The sequence below is a fragment of the Garra rufa genome, chromosome 15 (genome assembly GCF_049309525.1).
Source record: "Garra rufa chromosome 15, GarRuf1.0, whole genome shotgun sequence".
Taxonomy (NCBI): domain Eukaryota; kingdom Metazoa; phylum Chordata; class Actinopteri; order Cypriniformes; family Cyprinidae; genus Garra; species Garra rufa.
In genome coordinates this window covers 30,813,283-30,829,431 of record NC_133375.1, presented here as the reverse complement: position 1 = coordinate 30,829,431, position 16,149 = coordinate 30,813,283, and the positions used below count along the sequence as shown (strand labels likewise).

The window sequence follows — 16,149 nt, the reverse complement described above, 5'->3', positions numbered from 1 at the left end:
CTTGGAGTCACTTTAAATATTTTGTGGAGAGGGGGAGAAATTATAGAAATTAATACTTTTATTTAGCAAGGATACTTTAAATTGATCAAAAGTGATAAAGACATTTATAATGTTAACATTAACATTTATAATATAAAGAATTTTTATTTATTCATCAAAGAAACCTGAAAAATTCTACTCGGCTGTTTTCAACATAATGTTTTTTGAGCAGCAAATCTGAATATATATTCAAATAGAAAACAGTTATTTTAAATAGTAAAAATATTTCAAAATTGTACTGTTTTTGCTGTACTTTGAATCAAATAAATGCAGGCTAGGTAAGCAGAAAAGGCTTAAGAAAGGCTTTAAAAAACAAAAACATCATCATTAAACATAACAGACTGGAATCCCTTACGTTAAAAATAACGTGGATAAACATGTTTTTTGATAACTGCAGCAGCAACTTTATTTACCCACTTTCTAAATAAGGTGTAAAAGGAAATACACAGAAATAGTTTACATTAGTCTCTACTGATAATACGTTTTCAACCAGCATTCAGTAGTTCTGAAATGAAGCAATCCTGAATCAGTTCTCAGATTTGTTTTCTTCTTTACATCATTTTACAATCAATTTCAATGATGTTAAAGGAATAGTTCACCCTCAAATGAAAACTTACTAAACCTCAAGCCATCCAAGATGTAGATTAGTTTATTTCTTTATCAGAATAGATTTGGAGAAATTTTGTATTACATAACTTGCTCACCAATAGATCCTCTGGAGTAAATTAGAGCCATTAGAGTCCAAACAGAGTAAAAAAAAAAGTCCATAAATTAACATCTCTTGAAGTGAAAAGCTGCATGTTTGCAAGCTGGCATCCATCATATTAAAGGGATGGTTCGGGGTAGATTTGACTTCATTGCTATGCACTCCGAAGCCCATGTAAATGCCCCATCCGAAGTTTTTTTTTTTACCTTAGTCAAACATTGAGGGAGATATCAGAGTTTTTCCGAATGGCTTGCTACTGCCGTAAATGGTACATGTGATGTATCTCGTAAATTGCACCACTAAACGTGCAAGTAATCTTACCAAACTTCTACAGTAGTGTAAATAGGGTATGTACTCACAAAACGCTGCATCGGAAAATTTGTAAGTCCACCATGAGTGTTTTAAAAACAACTTTTACCCGAGAACTACTAGTCTCAAAAACGTTGACATGCACACAGACGTAGTAGGTGGACTTTTACGTGCTTTTCCCAAACCAGGGAAGTGACGTCGACGTGTCGCCATTTGTAGTTTTTGAGACTAGTAGGGATCGGGTAAAATTTGTTTTTAAAACACTCATGGTGGACTTACAAATTTTCCGATGCAGCGTTTTGTGAGTACATACCCTATTTACACTACTGTAGAAGTTTGGTAAGATTACTTGCACGTTTAGTGGTGCAATTTACGAGATACATCACATGTACCATTTACGGCAGTAGCAAGCCATTCGAAAAACTCTGATATCTCCCTCAATGTTTGACTAAGGTAAAAAAAAACTTCGGATGAGGTATTTACATGGGCTTCGGAGTGAATAGCAATGAAGTCAAATCTACTCCGAACCATCCCTTTAACTTTAAAAATGCATATTCCATGATAAAAGTCTGTGCCCTGTTGTCCACTCACATCAAAATCCACCATCATATTTGTTTAGATCTGTTTTGGCTTCGCCATATTCTTCTGATTCAGACAAGACAATTTCTCAATGGTGAAAGCAATATTATGGATAAAAACGTCTTAATGATAATTTTTTTTTTTATCTGTTCTGATGAAGAAACTGATCTACATCTTGGATGGCCTAAGAGTGAGTACATTTTCAAGAATTTTTCATTTTTAGGTAAACTATTCCTTTAAACTTAAAATTATTAAAGAGCTAACCAGTCGTCACATGCAGTGTTTTTCAGTTTTCTCCTGTTTTCCATTCTGAGTATTTATCAAGATGTGCTGAGATGCAGCACAATTACTAATTCACTTAAATTGCAAATTCACTTGAAGACAGCAAATAGTCCTATTTTTTGCTTCCTGGAGGTGTCCAGGACCCAGGCTGGAATGTGTTGGCAGTGCTTACGGGGTCCTCGCTAAATTCAGGCTTTCCAAACTGTGTGGCAGAGGCATGACCTTTGACCTGAGTCTGAACAGGTTGGGCCACCAAACCTTCCTCATACTCTTCGGCCTGCAGGGCTTTATCCTTCTTCTCTGCCTCTACAGCTCTGATTTTGATCTGCTCTCTGTAACGTTCATTCTTTAGCAACTCCTACAGAGAGTAACAAACACGTGTTAACATAATACTTCCAATAATGTGTTCATTTACAACTTTAACATTTTAAGATATAATACAAATAAACGTACAACATTTATGTAGAATTTGTACACATTATATAATGACATCAATAGTCTTGATAGGCACTATCAATATAATCAGACACAAATAATACCTCTATTGTTGGTGGCTGCTTCCTCCTGCCTCTGATCCAAGCTGTGGGAAAAAGAAAAGAGATAATGATGTTAAGTAAGGAACAAGTTATTATATTACTCAATAACAATGTATGAATACATTTACATTTTGAAGTTTACAACAAATATCTTCTTTACTAAGGTCAATTTTCAAAAATGCAAATAGTTCATTTAAATTTAGAGAGTTAATACAGGAATAATCTGAATTGAAATATTTGGTTAGATTTGCTTTGTCATAAAATAATATGTGTGACCCTGGACCTCAAAACCTCTTAAGTAGCACAGGTGTATTTATATCAATGGCCAAAATACATTGTATGTGTAAAAATGATTAATTTTTTACACATACTAAAAGTAAAAGTAAAAATCATGTTCCATGAAGATATTCTGTAAATGCAGTACTGTAAATTTTTGAGTAATATGCATTACTAAGAACTTCATTTGGACAACTTTAAAGGCAATTTTCTTAATATTTAGATTTTTTTGCACTCTCAGATTCCATTTTTAAATAGTTGTATCTCGTATCCTATCCTAACAAACTGATCAATGTAAAGCATCCTTGTATTGATTTCTATAATTTCATTTTTCCCCCCAAAAATGATACTGACTCCAAGCTTTTGAATGAGCCTATTACAATGATTTCTGAAGGATCATGTGACATGGAAGATTGGAGTAATGATGCTGAAAATGTAGCGTTGATCACAGGAATAAATTACATTTTAATGTATACTCAAATAGAAAGCAGTTATTTTTTTGCACCCTCAGATTCCAGATTTTCAAATAGTTGTATCTCGAACCCTATCCTAACAAATCCTACATCAATGGAAAGCTTTATTAAAATCTTTGTGGTCCAGGGTCACATATTTTTTCATGATTGTAGTCTCTATTACCATCCCATTCAGAGGGAATGCTTCCTTCCATGTACTCAAACTCATTTGGATTGACTGCTTCTACTAGGCGTTTGGGCCTGAGGACCCGTCCTGAAAAACACAAGGCATTAGGTTTATTTAAACCATCAAATTAAACAACAAAACCATCTATAACCACTGGCCAAAAAAGTTGATTGAAGGATGTCTGGAAAGTATTTATTGTACAGAATGGCTACAGTTCAAAATATTTTAATGTATTTATAACTGTTTATTTTAAGCATTTAGACAATACATTTTCTTTAAATAGATAATTCTCAAAATTAATAACAATTCATAAAACAAACAATGTATCAAACTGTCTGTTAGTGGTTTAAAAACCGAAGTCAAGATTACTCGTCTGTAGTCCTACGCATGACCTACCAGTCCATGACTTCTGCTCGGGTATGTAGTAATATTTATTTCCTAAATGATCTGTTCCGACATGTTCTTTTACCACTCCAAATGTTCTTCGCAACAGAGAGGTAATACGACTCATCACTATAAGTTAAATATCTGTTATATTCTCTCCTAGTGCACATACATGCACATTTGTTTTGAGTCGTAGGTTACACGATTACCTAGTATTAATACTGTCATGTGATTGGTTCTTGCTCCCGCTCTGACCAATCGGTGTTCGCGTTGTATACTCGTCACAACATGGCTGCCTCCTATTCAACAAAGTGCACAACAATTATATCAAAAAGCTAAAACAGATCATTTTTATTTAATGTGTTGTGCAGAATGAATTTGTTTAGGTTAAAAACGCGGTTTTACAGGCTAAACAATCGCCACACAAAAGCTAGGGTAAAAGACTGTAAACAGTACCATCTGTAATGGTGATTTTACTCTGACGACAGTCATATCGAACAATACACAAATAAACATTAAAGCTTCAATGTCTTTGCAACGATGCTGAGTTTTCTTTATGCCAGGCAATCAGGGCTTGACGACCCAGTTCGCCTGAGACGTGCAGAGTCTACAAGAAGGTAATGTTTTTTTCGAGGTTTCTTCTTGAAGACTTTTTTTTTGAAAGACATACATATATAACCAAGAGGATAAACAAAGCAAACAAGTAAATAATAATAACAAATAATCAAAAGATTTGAGAAAAACAAAACAGTTAAATAAAACCTTTAAATGTTTACAAATATCAACACATTTCATTATTATTATTATTTTTTTTTTTGTATTGTTTGATGATATTAACATTCAAGTATTATTACGTTTGCTGGAATAGAGGAGGATGTTTGACTAGCAAATGGGATTATATATTTTTTATTCATAGTTTTTAAATACATACATTTAATTTGATGTCACATTTATCTAAAAAGTCATTGAAAAAGTTAAACTATACTGTATCTCTAGGGTGCTGAGTCTGGAGTTGAACCACAACAGAGATGTTGATCGTATTCATGGCAATGGAATTAACACCCTGGACATTGAGGTTATTGATGGAAGATAGTAAGTGTACTATAACCATAGAATTCACATTTATTATTATCGGTCAAAAGTTTTTGAACAGGAAGATTTTTAATGTTTTTTTTTTTCTTTTGCTCACCAAGCCTGCATTTATTTGATCCAAGTTACAGTAAAAATTAATATATTTAAAATATTTTTACTATTTAAAATAACTGTTTTCTATTTTAATATATATATTTTGAAATGTAATTTATTTCTGTGATTTCAAAGCTGAAATTTTTAGTCACATGATCCTTCAGAAATCATTCTAATATTCTGATTTGCTGTTAAAAATATTATTATTATTATTATGTTAAAAATGTTTCAAGTTTCTCTGATAAATAGATCAGTTCAGAAGAATAGCATTTATCTGAAATAGAAATATTTTGTAACATAATAAATGTCTTTATCATCACTTTTGATAAATTTAAAGCATCCTTGCTAAATAAAAGTAAGTAAATAAAATTTATTTTCCCCAAAAAATCATACTGACTCCAAGCTTTTGAATGGTATAGTATATGATTTAAAAAAAAAAAAAATGCTGATCTTTCTGTTCATCAAAGAATCTTAAAAAATGTGCTCAACTGTTTTAAATATTGATGATAATAATAATAATAATAATAATAATAATAATAAAATATTTCTTGATCAGCAAATCAGCATATTAGAATGATTTCTGAAGAATCATGTGACACTGAAGACTGGAGTAATGATGCTGAAAATGTAACTTTGATCACAGGAATAAATTACATTTTAAGGTATATTCAAATAGAAAGCAGTTATTTTAAATAGTAAGAATATTTCACAATATTACTGCATTCGCTGTATTAAGTATTTTGGGGAATTCTTAAAAAAAATATTAAAAATCTTACTGTTCAGAAACATTTGACTGTTAGTTTATATGCATAATACACAATTATTTTCTTGTGATGACCCCATATAACATCGAGACAGTAAACACAGCAAATATCTGGCCTTTTTTGCATTCCAGTATGTTGTCAGGTGGATCTGATGGTGTAATTGTTATCTATGACTTGGAAAACAACAGCAAGAAACCTCAATACACTTGCAAAGCAATCTGCACAGTGGGCAGGTCAGTATGGCTTCTTCCTTTCACAGTGATTCAGTGACCACCAGATGGCAGTATAATATTTTCAGATTTTATTGTGTAGTTTTCATCTTAATGTTAACCTCTGTTTTTCTGTGAAGGTCCAGTCGGCATGTACACAAATTCAGCGTTGAAACAGTCCAATGGTACCCGCATGACACTGGTATGTTTGTATCCAGTTCGTTCGACAAAACCATGAAAGTCTGGGACACAGAAACTCTGAAGGTGTGTGAATGTCCTTGTCTTCAAGATTACTGATTTATTTTTTTCTTTCTTTATATTTAGAATATTATTTTGTTTGTATTCAGTTTTCACTTCTGCTTAGTTGCTAACTGCATTTCATTGGCTCTGTCCTTGTACTCTGCACAATGACAATAGCACTGAATCTAATCTAATCTAAAATATACATGACCACCTGCTTTTACCAAGTCTACATAGTTTTTTTTCACAAATATAATTTAGCAAATTATCCCACAACTGAAAGCAGTAAGCCATTGTGGAACATCCAGTCTGCTCAAACAGAGGCTCGTCTGTGGTGTCAAATGTCCCTTATCTATTGGCCCTTCATCTGGTATTTGCATTGTAACTGACACACAGGAATGGTGCCCAAACAACATTCAATGCCTTCTGGTCTTTTAAGCACATCTTAACATTTGTGTATTCCCTTAAATTATTCTTCTTCACATTAGGTTTCACTGAATATGATTATAAATGTGATATGAATATTTATTTATTTATTTGTTTGTTTCAGCCAGCTGAGGAGTTCCAGTTTGATGGCAATGTCTACTGTCATCACATGTCTCCTATAGCCAAGAAGCACAGTCTTGTAGCAGGTGTGTTCTCTGGCCAAACCAAACCTTCTACAGTGCCTTGCGAAATTATTCATACCCCTTCATTTTTTTTACATTTTGTTATGTTGCTGCCTTATGTTAAACTACTTTAAATTACTTTTTTTCCCACATCAATCTGCACTCCCTACTCCATAATGGCAAAGCAAAAAATAGGTTTTTAACATTTGTGCAAATTTATTAAAAATAAAAAACTGAAAAGATCCCGTTGCATAAGCATTCATACCCTTTTCTGGGACACTCGAAATTTAGCTCAGGAGCATTCATATTGCTTCTAGATGTTACAACACGTTGAGTGGAGTTAAACTGTGGCAAATTCATTTGAATGAGTATGATTTAGAAAGGCACACACCTCTCAGAAAAGGTCTAACAGCTGAAAATGCACATCAGAGCAAAAACCAAGTCCTGAGGTCAAGATAACTGCCTGTAGAGCTCAGTGACAGACTTGCGTTAAGGCAATGATCTAGGGAAGAGTTCAGAAAAAAAATCTGGTGCATTGAAGGTTCACAGAAGCTTGTAGCCTCCATTATCCATAATTGGAACCACTAGGACTCTAGAAGATGTCTGTCAGCCCCCATCCAAGCTGACAGAGCTTGAGAGGTGAAAAGGTGAGGCAAAGAATGGCAGATAATTGCCAAATGCAGATGTGCAAAGCTTGTTACATCATACCCAAAAAGACTTGAGGCTGTAAAGGTGCTTCAACTTTGTACTGAGTTAAGGGTGTGAATACTTAAGCAATGTACTTATTTCAGTGTTTTATTTTTAATACATTTGTAAAATTTACAAATCTGCTTTGTCATTATTATGGTGTACGGAGTGTAAACTGATGTGGGGAAAACTAATTTAAAGCAGTTTAACATAATGCTGCAACAAAACAAAGTGTGAAAAAAATGAAGGGGTATGAATACTTTTGCAAGGCACTGTACATGTGGCTGTTCTTTTGCACTTTTGAGCACTTATTACTCTTTGATTTGATTCTTTTGTGTTTGTTTCAATTAAGAATTAATAATCTAGAGTCCCTAGAGCTGTAGAGTAGCACATTCAAATCTTGTAAGCCTTCCAAAAAGAGTGCATTCTTAAATTGTATGCTTTAGATTAATGCTCATATCTGCTGTAGTATATTCTTTAGGTTAAAGTAGAAAAGATGTGAAGGATCTTTATCATTATTATCATTAAATGGGGAGGCAGCAAAACGTTTCCTGCTTTAGATATGAGAAGACAGGAATCCGGGCACTTATCTCCTAAACAAGAAGGACAGGTTATTAACACCTCCATGTCCCATTGTCTCAGTCTTTTCTCTCTTTCTTTTTTTCCCCACAGAGTTTCAATGAATTCATTTCCCACTTCCATTTCTCAGAAAAAAAAAAACTTGTTTAAAAGTTTTTTTTCTTCTTCTTAATAATCTTCCACAGGATAATAACTGAGTATATGCTGAATAGCCAAATATAATATAATATCTATAATATAATATTTATCATAATCTAAGATCTGCCCTCATACATACCTTTGTACATAGTATCAGTATTGTCTTCACTGAATTATTTTTACAAAGTAAACACCTACAAGAAAAATTTCGTCAATTGTGGCAACATGGCCTTTACAGAATTTAGCAACGGTTTCCAACTTCATGAATGTCAAAAATTATTCATCTTGGCAGGGCTTGAAATTGCGACCATTTTGGTTGAGTATGCTCCCAAAATTTAATCTGCGTGACCTCAAATTATATTTGGGAGCATTTGTGCCAGTGCGAGAAATTGTGGTTCTGCTCAATTGGCAAGTGGCTGGTCCTTAATATTCATTGGGTGCTTCTAAATGTTTTTTGTACTACCAAGTAAAAAAGTTAATTTCGGAATTTGAGATTCCCTTTGAGGCATGGTTTGAATCAAAATATCTGTTAAATTTGGCTAGACAGCTCTTAAAGGATAACTATTGCCAAAATGCAACCTGGGCTGTTTTTTTTACTGTACACGAGACAAACTTACATCTAAAAGCATAATTACGACAAACGAGCCGTTTTTGAGATTGACCGTGATTTCGTTTTGTGGTCAATGGCCGGTGAATGGGAGTTCTAGGGGCATAACTTTGAGCGCATCAAAATCGATATTTTTACAACACTAAGAAGGCTCGACACACCATGAAACTTTGCTCGAAGTATCGCCTGGGTCTCTACACATGAACTCGAGCATTGAGAACATTGTTTGTGTACACAGAGTTTACTAAAAAGAAAGGTTTTGAACAACTCACTTACACTGTTTGAGTTTCCGCTCGCGGCCGTCTTGCCAGTCAAGAGGTGTCGATCTCTGAATGTGAATGAAAGGACTCAAATGGACGAAATATTATTCTTATATGAGGCTCTTTTTACAACTAGAAGGTTAATATTGTTTTTCACTTGCGACAAAACAACGAATTAGCCGTGCATTTATATGGAAATATGCTTTAGGAGCTATCCATCCTCGCATTCAGAGATCGACACCTCTTGACTGGCAAGACGGCCGCGAGCGGAAACTAAAACAGTGAAAGTGAGTTGTTCAAAAACTTTCTTTTTAGTAAACTCTGTGTACACAAACAATGTTCTCAATGCTCGAGTTCATGTGTAGAGACCCAGGCGATACTTCGAGCAAAGTTTCATGGTGTGTCGAGCCTTCTTAGTGTTGTAAAAATATCGATTTTGATGCGCTCAAAGTTATGCCCCTAGTACTCCCATTCACCGGCCATTGACCACAAAACGAAATCACGGCCAATCTCAAAAATGGCTCCTTTGTCGTAATTATGCTTTTAGATATAAGTTTGTCTCGTTTACAGTAAGAAAAGTTGTTTTCCAAGTTGTTTCAACTCCTGATTACAGTTACTGGAGATCATCAAACCATATATTTGATTAAGCATGATTATAGACTGAATTTGTTTGCTTATTGTGACTTTGTTAAAATTGTAATTTTTATGACCAAATTATGCTGGAGAATCTGAAGGGCTGACATACTTTTTTTGCAACTGCACAATAAAATCATATTTCAAGTTTTCCCAAAAGATTATCATTTGTATTCTAGTACACAAATCTTATAAAATAACAAAATATTTTGCAACTTCTTGCTATGAATATGTATTGGTGTGAATGTGTTTTGCTCTTAGCACTGGGTTCAGAGCTCCTACAATAACAGTGTGTTTGAGCTGTTGTGTTCTTCTCACTCGGCTCTATTGTGCTCTGTGTTGGCAGTTGGTACCAAAGACCCCAAAGTGCAGCTTTGTGATCTGAAGTCTGGGTCGCGCATCCACATCCTTCAGGGTGAGTAATGCCTGTTGCTTCTGAATGGAGACAGCCCTGGTGAAGACATATTGTACAGTCATGGCCAAAAGTTTTGAGAATTACATAAATATTGGAAATTGGAAAAGTTGCTGCTTAAGTTTTTATAATAGCAATTTGCATATACTCCAGAATGTTATGAAGAGTGATCAGATGAATTGCATAATCCTTCTTTGCCATGAAAATTAACTTAATCCCAAAAAAAACTTTCCACTGCATTTCATTGCTGTCATTAAAGGACCTGCTGAGATCATTTCAGTAATCGTCTTGTTAACTCAGGTGAGAATGTTGACGAGCACAAGGCTGGAGATCATTATGTCAGGCTGATTGGGTTAGAATGGCAGACTTGACATGTTAAAAGGAGGGTGATGCTTGAAATCATTGTTCTTCCATTGTTAACCATGGTGACCTGCAAAGAAACAGATGCAGCCAACATTGCGTTGCATAAAAATGGCTTCACAGACAAGGATATTGTGGCTACTTGCACCTAAAGGAAAGAATTAAATTCTTGTTAAGAAGGCTTCATGGCGTCCAAGAAAGTCCAGCAAGCGCCAGGATCGTCTAATAAAAAGGATTCAGCTGCGGGATCGGAGTGCCACCAGTGCAGAGCTTGCTCAGGAATGGCAGCAGGCAGGTGTGAGCGCATCTGCACACACAGTGAGGCCAAGACTTTTGGAAGATGGCCTGGTGTCAAGAAGGGCAGCAAAGAAGCCACTTCTCTCCAAAAAAAACATCAGGGACAGATTGATCTTCTGCAAAAAGTATGGCGAATGGACTGCTGAGGACTGGGGCAAAGTCATATTCTCCGATGAAGCCTCTTTCCGATTGTTTGGGGCATCTGGAAAAAGGCTTGTCCGGAGAAGAAAAGGTGAGCGCTACCATCAGTCCTGTGTCATGCCAACAGTAAAACATCCTGAGATGCTTCTTCCAACAATCCAACAACAGTTTGGTGAAGAACAATACATTTTCCAGCACAATGGAGCACCGTGCCATAAGGCAAAAGTGATAACTAAGTGGCTCGGGGACCAAAACGTTGAAATTTTGGGTCCATGGCCTGGAAACTCCCCAGATCTTAATCCCATTGAGAACTTGTGGTCAATCCTCAAGAGGCGGTTGGACAAACAAAAACCCACTAATTCTGACAAACTCCAAGAAGTGATTATGAAAGAATGGGTTGCTATCAGTCAGGATTTGGCCCAGAAGTTGATTGAGAGCATGCCCAGTCGAATTGCAGAGGTCCTGAAAAAGAAGGGCCAACACTGCAAATACTGACTCTTTGCATAAATGTCATGTAATTGTCGATAAAAGCCTTTGAAATGTGCTTTTAAGTGCTTGTAATTATATTTCAGTACATCACAGAAACAACTGAAACAAAGATCTAAAAGCAGTTGAGCAGCAAACTTTGTGAAAACTAATATTTGTGTCATTCTCAAAACTTTTGGCCACGACTGTACTCATTTAAAAGCCAAAGGCTCAAGTGTTTTAAACAGATATGGGTCATCAAATCCTGGCCATATTAGCAGCAATTTTCCCGACATGTATAGTGATGAAAGCTAAATATTAAAGGTCATGGATGAATATTTGCTGAGTAATTTACTATCTTGTAAAGGGTAGTCAAAGTGGCAATTTTCACCTGAGATTCAGAGTCAAGTTACGGGGGGTAAAAATGAATTCATAAAGATGCAGAAACCACAACAAATACCTTGTGTTTGTGCACATTTGGCGAATAAAGTTCATTCTGATTCTGATATAATTAGCATACGTGTTTCACTTTTTGTGAAAAGAAAGCACTCCTACAACAACTTCTGAAAGTGAACAGTACTGTTTTACTAGCATTACATAAAAATGTCATTTTTAACATTAGTGTAATGATTTTAACATCAGTTTAGGAAATAATAAAAAAGAAAATATAAAACACTGCTTAGTCTTCACTCTATGAGTTCAAAATCCACTGATTCTTATTTAAGCTACAAAAGTTATTTAGGCAAGAGCAGTGACTGATTTTCTCTTTTTCTTTTGTTCATGGCCCCAAATTTTGCAAGCTGTATCGATATGCATATTGCGATATGTACACTTGCGATATTTTGATAATTGCAGTATATTGCACAGCCCTACTTCTTTTCTTTTAAAGAGGGATGCCTGAAGAACTAGTAATGTTGAAACTAGAGATGTATCTTGTTTCCTTCTGTCAAGACAACTGCATTGAACATAGCTGTCTGAGTGCCATAAGTATTATTTGTCCAAAGTTCACATGCCTATAGCTCAGGAAGTATTAATGATTTCACAACATGATATTTTCATTTTCAGAGGTTGGAAACCAAATGTTGGTCACTTTGTATACAGCTGATAGTTATTTTATTTAAAGAACAATGAAGAAATAATGTTGAAATTAGAATTGTATCTCGAAAAGTGCTGTTTCCCCTTTTTTGAATGGTCATCATTGGCACATAATGCAACAAAAATTGCTAAAGTCAACAGATTTTACTAATTGACCTACCAATCTCTGTGTAAAAATAACATGATGAAGTCATCTTTCTGAAGTCATTTTTAACCTGTATTTTGACTCTGAATCTCAGGTGAAAATTGCCATTTTGACCCCCCTCTACAAAATAGCGGATTACTCAGTAAATATTCATTCGTGACATTAAATATTTTGGCTTTCATTAGTACACATGTCTATCTTTCTTCAGAATAAATATTAGTAAAATCAAAAATTTAAGCTGGGGACCTCTGGTTGAGTTCTCACGGATTGACCCTGCTGTAACTACATTTTTGTTTACATTGTTGATCCATCCCTTACACCTTAACCCATTTAAACCGTTTAAACCTACCCATATGACCAAACCTACCCCTAACCTTACCCGTAGCCCACCTCAATAGCAGCAAAAGTGTTTTTCAATACAAAATGAACATAATAAGTACACTGTTCTATTTTTTGATGTAAGTGCATAGTAGTTAGGGGCACTTAATATAAAGTTACTGACCCCAAACTTTTGAACAGGAGTGTACAAACATTGAGAGTTAGTTTAAAGTCTCAGTTATGATAAAAACAAGTTTTCCCTTGCAGGTCACAGGGGCGAGATCCTTTCAGTGAGATGGTCTCCACGATATGAACACATCCTGGCCACAGCCAGGTAAGCACTTCCACACCTGCACAAATGTCAATGCACTTACCTTTCTTTGCTGCTATAACAATAAACAGCCACATATTGTGCTTTTTGAAGCCGTTTTTATTTATTCAGGTAAATTTAGTTTTTTTTCTATATTCAAGCCGCATGCAGTTTCAAAAGCATAATGTAATCAGTCTTCTCAACAGATTCAGCGCTCACCTGCTGTTTGCGTAATGTGAATGAATTGAGAGTGAGATAATTAACCATTGGGGACTTTTGAAACTGTCCTTCCTGTTTGGAAAATTAAGAAAACAGAGCTGTGCGTCAGTCTTTTTGCAAAAACCATGTAACAAGTAACCTGCCGATCACAATCTTAACCACTCTTTCAAGCACATGAAGAAACTGATTGTAGGAAGACTTTTAGGCATTTTGGCATCTGTTTTGTTTGGCATCTAAAATTCCCAAATGAGGATTGCCTAATTTAGGTGGGCATAGGAATGATTAAAGATGTTACCATTACGTAAACAGAGGGATCAAACTTGTTTAAAAACCAGTTCTGAATCTGTTCTGACCAGCTGTAGGAGATTTCTTCATCTTGCATTATTGCTAGTAACTCTTGTGCAATGGATTTCCCGTCAGCACTGACAGTAGAGTCCGTGTCTGGGATGTGAGAAGAGCCTCGGGGAGTCTTTTTACTTTGGATCAGCACAATGGGGACAAATCCAAGGCCTCATCTGAAGCAGGTTAAATCACACTTCTTTCATCAAGTTAAATGTGTTTTAATCTTTACTTGATACTTTAGGAAAATGAACTGCAAGCTGTTGTACCCAGATAAATTTGTGCTTAACATTTGAGAGGTCATTCTTAAGAGGTGTCCTCAAAATACTATTTAATGTGTGCATTCTATGAAATGCATTTATGTGAATGAATATTGCTATTTAAATAGTGCATAAGTATTGATATGTAATTTTAAAACAAATTCAGATGATATGTTTTTCTGTTGCCATTGAGTGCAGAAGCAGAACGAAGAATATATATAAAAGTTATATAAAATATATATATAAGGGATCAGTAAGATTTTTAATGTTTTTTAAAGAAGTGTTTCCTACTCATCAAGGCTGCATTTATGTGATTAAAATACAGAAAAAAACTGTAATATTGTAAAATATTATTGCAATTTAAAGTAGTGTTTTTCAATTTTTTTTTGTGTTTTAAGCTGAATTTTCAGCATCTTTTTTTTGAATCCGTGATTATTTTTTTAGGATTCTTTGATGAATAAAACATTAAAAAGAATTAAATTTATTTAAAATAGAAATCTTTTATAACAATATACACTTCCGTTCAAAGTTGTTTGAAAGAAATTAATACTTTTATTCACCAAAGATGTGTTAAAGTAATAAAAAGTGATTGTGAAGTCATATTGTTAGAAAAGATTCCTATTTTAAATAAATGCTGTTCATTTGAACTTTTTACTCAGTATCACAGATAATGAAAATTCAGCTTTGCATCACAGGAATAAATTATATTTTAAAGTACATTAAAATAGAACGGCAGAATATGAATATATATATATATATATATATATATATATATATTCAGTGAGGTCAATAAGTATTTGATCGCCCTGTGATTTTGCAAGTTCTCTTACTTAGATATCATGGAGGGGTCTACAATTTTCAGCATAGGTACATTTCCACTGTGAGAGACAGAATGTAAAAATAAAAATCCGGAAATCACATTTTTTTTACAATTTATTTGTGAATTACTGTGTCAAATAAGTATTTGATCACTTGAGTCAAAAAAGTTTTATATTTGGTACAGAAGCCTTTGTTAACAATTACAGAGGTCAAACGGTTCCTGTAGTTCTTCACCAGGTTTGCACACACTGCAGGAGGGATTTTGGCCCACTCCTCCATACAGATCTTCTCTAGATCTGTCAGGTTTCGGGGCTGTCGCTGAGCAACACGGAGTTTCAGCTCCCTCCAAAGATTTTCTATTGGATTTAGGTCTGGAGGCTGGCTAGGCCACTCCAGAACCTTGATATGCTTCTTACGGAGCCATTCCTTGGTTTTCCTGGCTGTGTGCTTTGGGTCATTGTCATGTTGGAAGACCCAACCACGACCCATCTTTAATGCTCTGACTGAGGGAAGGAGGTTTTTGCCTAATGTCACAATACATGGCCCCATTCATCCTCTTCTTAATACAGTGCATTCGTCCTGTCCCCTGTGCAGAAAAACACCCCCAGAGCATGATGCTTCCAGCCCCATGCTTCACTGTAGGTATGGTATTATTGGGATGATACTCATCATTCTTCTTCCTCCAAACACGGCGAATGGAGTTAAGACCAAAAAGTTCTACTTTGGTCTCATCTGACCACAGGACTTTCTCCCATGACTCCTCTGGATCATCCAGATGGTCCCTGGCAAACTTCATACGGGCCTGGACATGGGCTGACTTAAGCAGGGGAACCTTCCGTGCGATGCAAGATTTTAAACCATGACGTGTTAGTGTATTACTGATAGTAGCCTTGGAAACGATGGTCCCAGCTCTCTTCACGGCATTGACCAGCTCCTCCCGTGTAGTTCTGGGCTGATTCCTTACCATTCTTAGCGTCATTGATACCTCATGAGGAGAGATCTTCCGTGGGGCCCCAGTCTGAGGGACATTGACAGTCATCATTAGCCTCTTCCATTTTCTGACAATTGCTCCAACAGTTGTTCTTTTTTCACCAAGCTGCTTGGCAATTGCCCCGTAGCCCTTTCCAGCTTTGTGAAGGTCTACAATTTTGTCTCTTGTGTCTTTTGACAGCTCTTTGGTTTTACCCATGTTGCTGCTTATGCTGCGTTCCAGGCAGGTTTTTAAACTGGTAAATCACCACTTCAAACCATGACTCACGACTTTGTAGCATTCCAAGCAAGTCACGCCAAACTGCCTGGAATTATTATT

At 35.4% G+C, this 16,149-nt stretch overlaps 2 protein-coding genes across 2 annotated transcripts in view; one reads left to right on the top strand and one right to left on the bottom strand.

Annotated features, from left to right (window-relative positions):
- Positions 1-419: 419 nt before the first annotated feature.
- Positions 420-3,950, bottom strand: ndufaf2 (NADH:ubiquinone oxidoreductase complex assembly factor 2). The gene is made up of 4 exons (XM_073819061.1): positions 3,763-3,950; positions 3,364-3,453; positions 2,455-2,495; positions 420-2,273 (listed from the first exon to the last, which is right to left on the bottom strand). The coding sequence occupies exons 1-4, from the start codon at positions 3,875-3,877 to the stop codon at positions 2,028-2,030; spliced, it is 492 nt and encodes a 163-aa protein (XP_073675162.1). The 5' UTR covers positions 3,878-3,950; the 3' UTR covers positions 420-2,027.
- A 107-nt stretch (positions 3,951-4,057) lies between these two features.
- Positions 4,058-16,149, top strand: part of ercc8 (excision repair cross-complementation group 8) — a 15,895-nt gene continuing 3,803 nt past the window's right edge. Inside the window, 8 exon segments of the mRNA XM_073819226.1 lie at positions 4,058-4,367; positions 4,747-4,842; positions 5,831-5,932; positions 6,049-6,172; positions 6,699-6,780; positions 10,007-10,075; positions 13,161-13,227; positions 13,843-13,946. Coding sequence (XP_073675327.1) covers positions 4,291-4,367; positions 4,747-4,842; positions 5,831-5,932; positions 6,049-6,172; positions 6,699-6,780; positions 10,007-10,075; positions 13,161-13,227; positions 13,843-13,946 — 721 coding nt within the window. The 5' untranslated portion in view covers positions 4,058-4,290.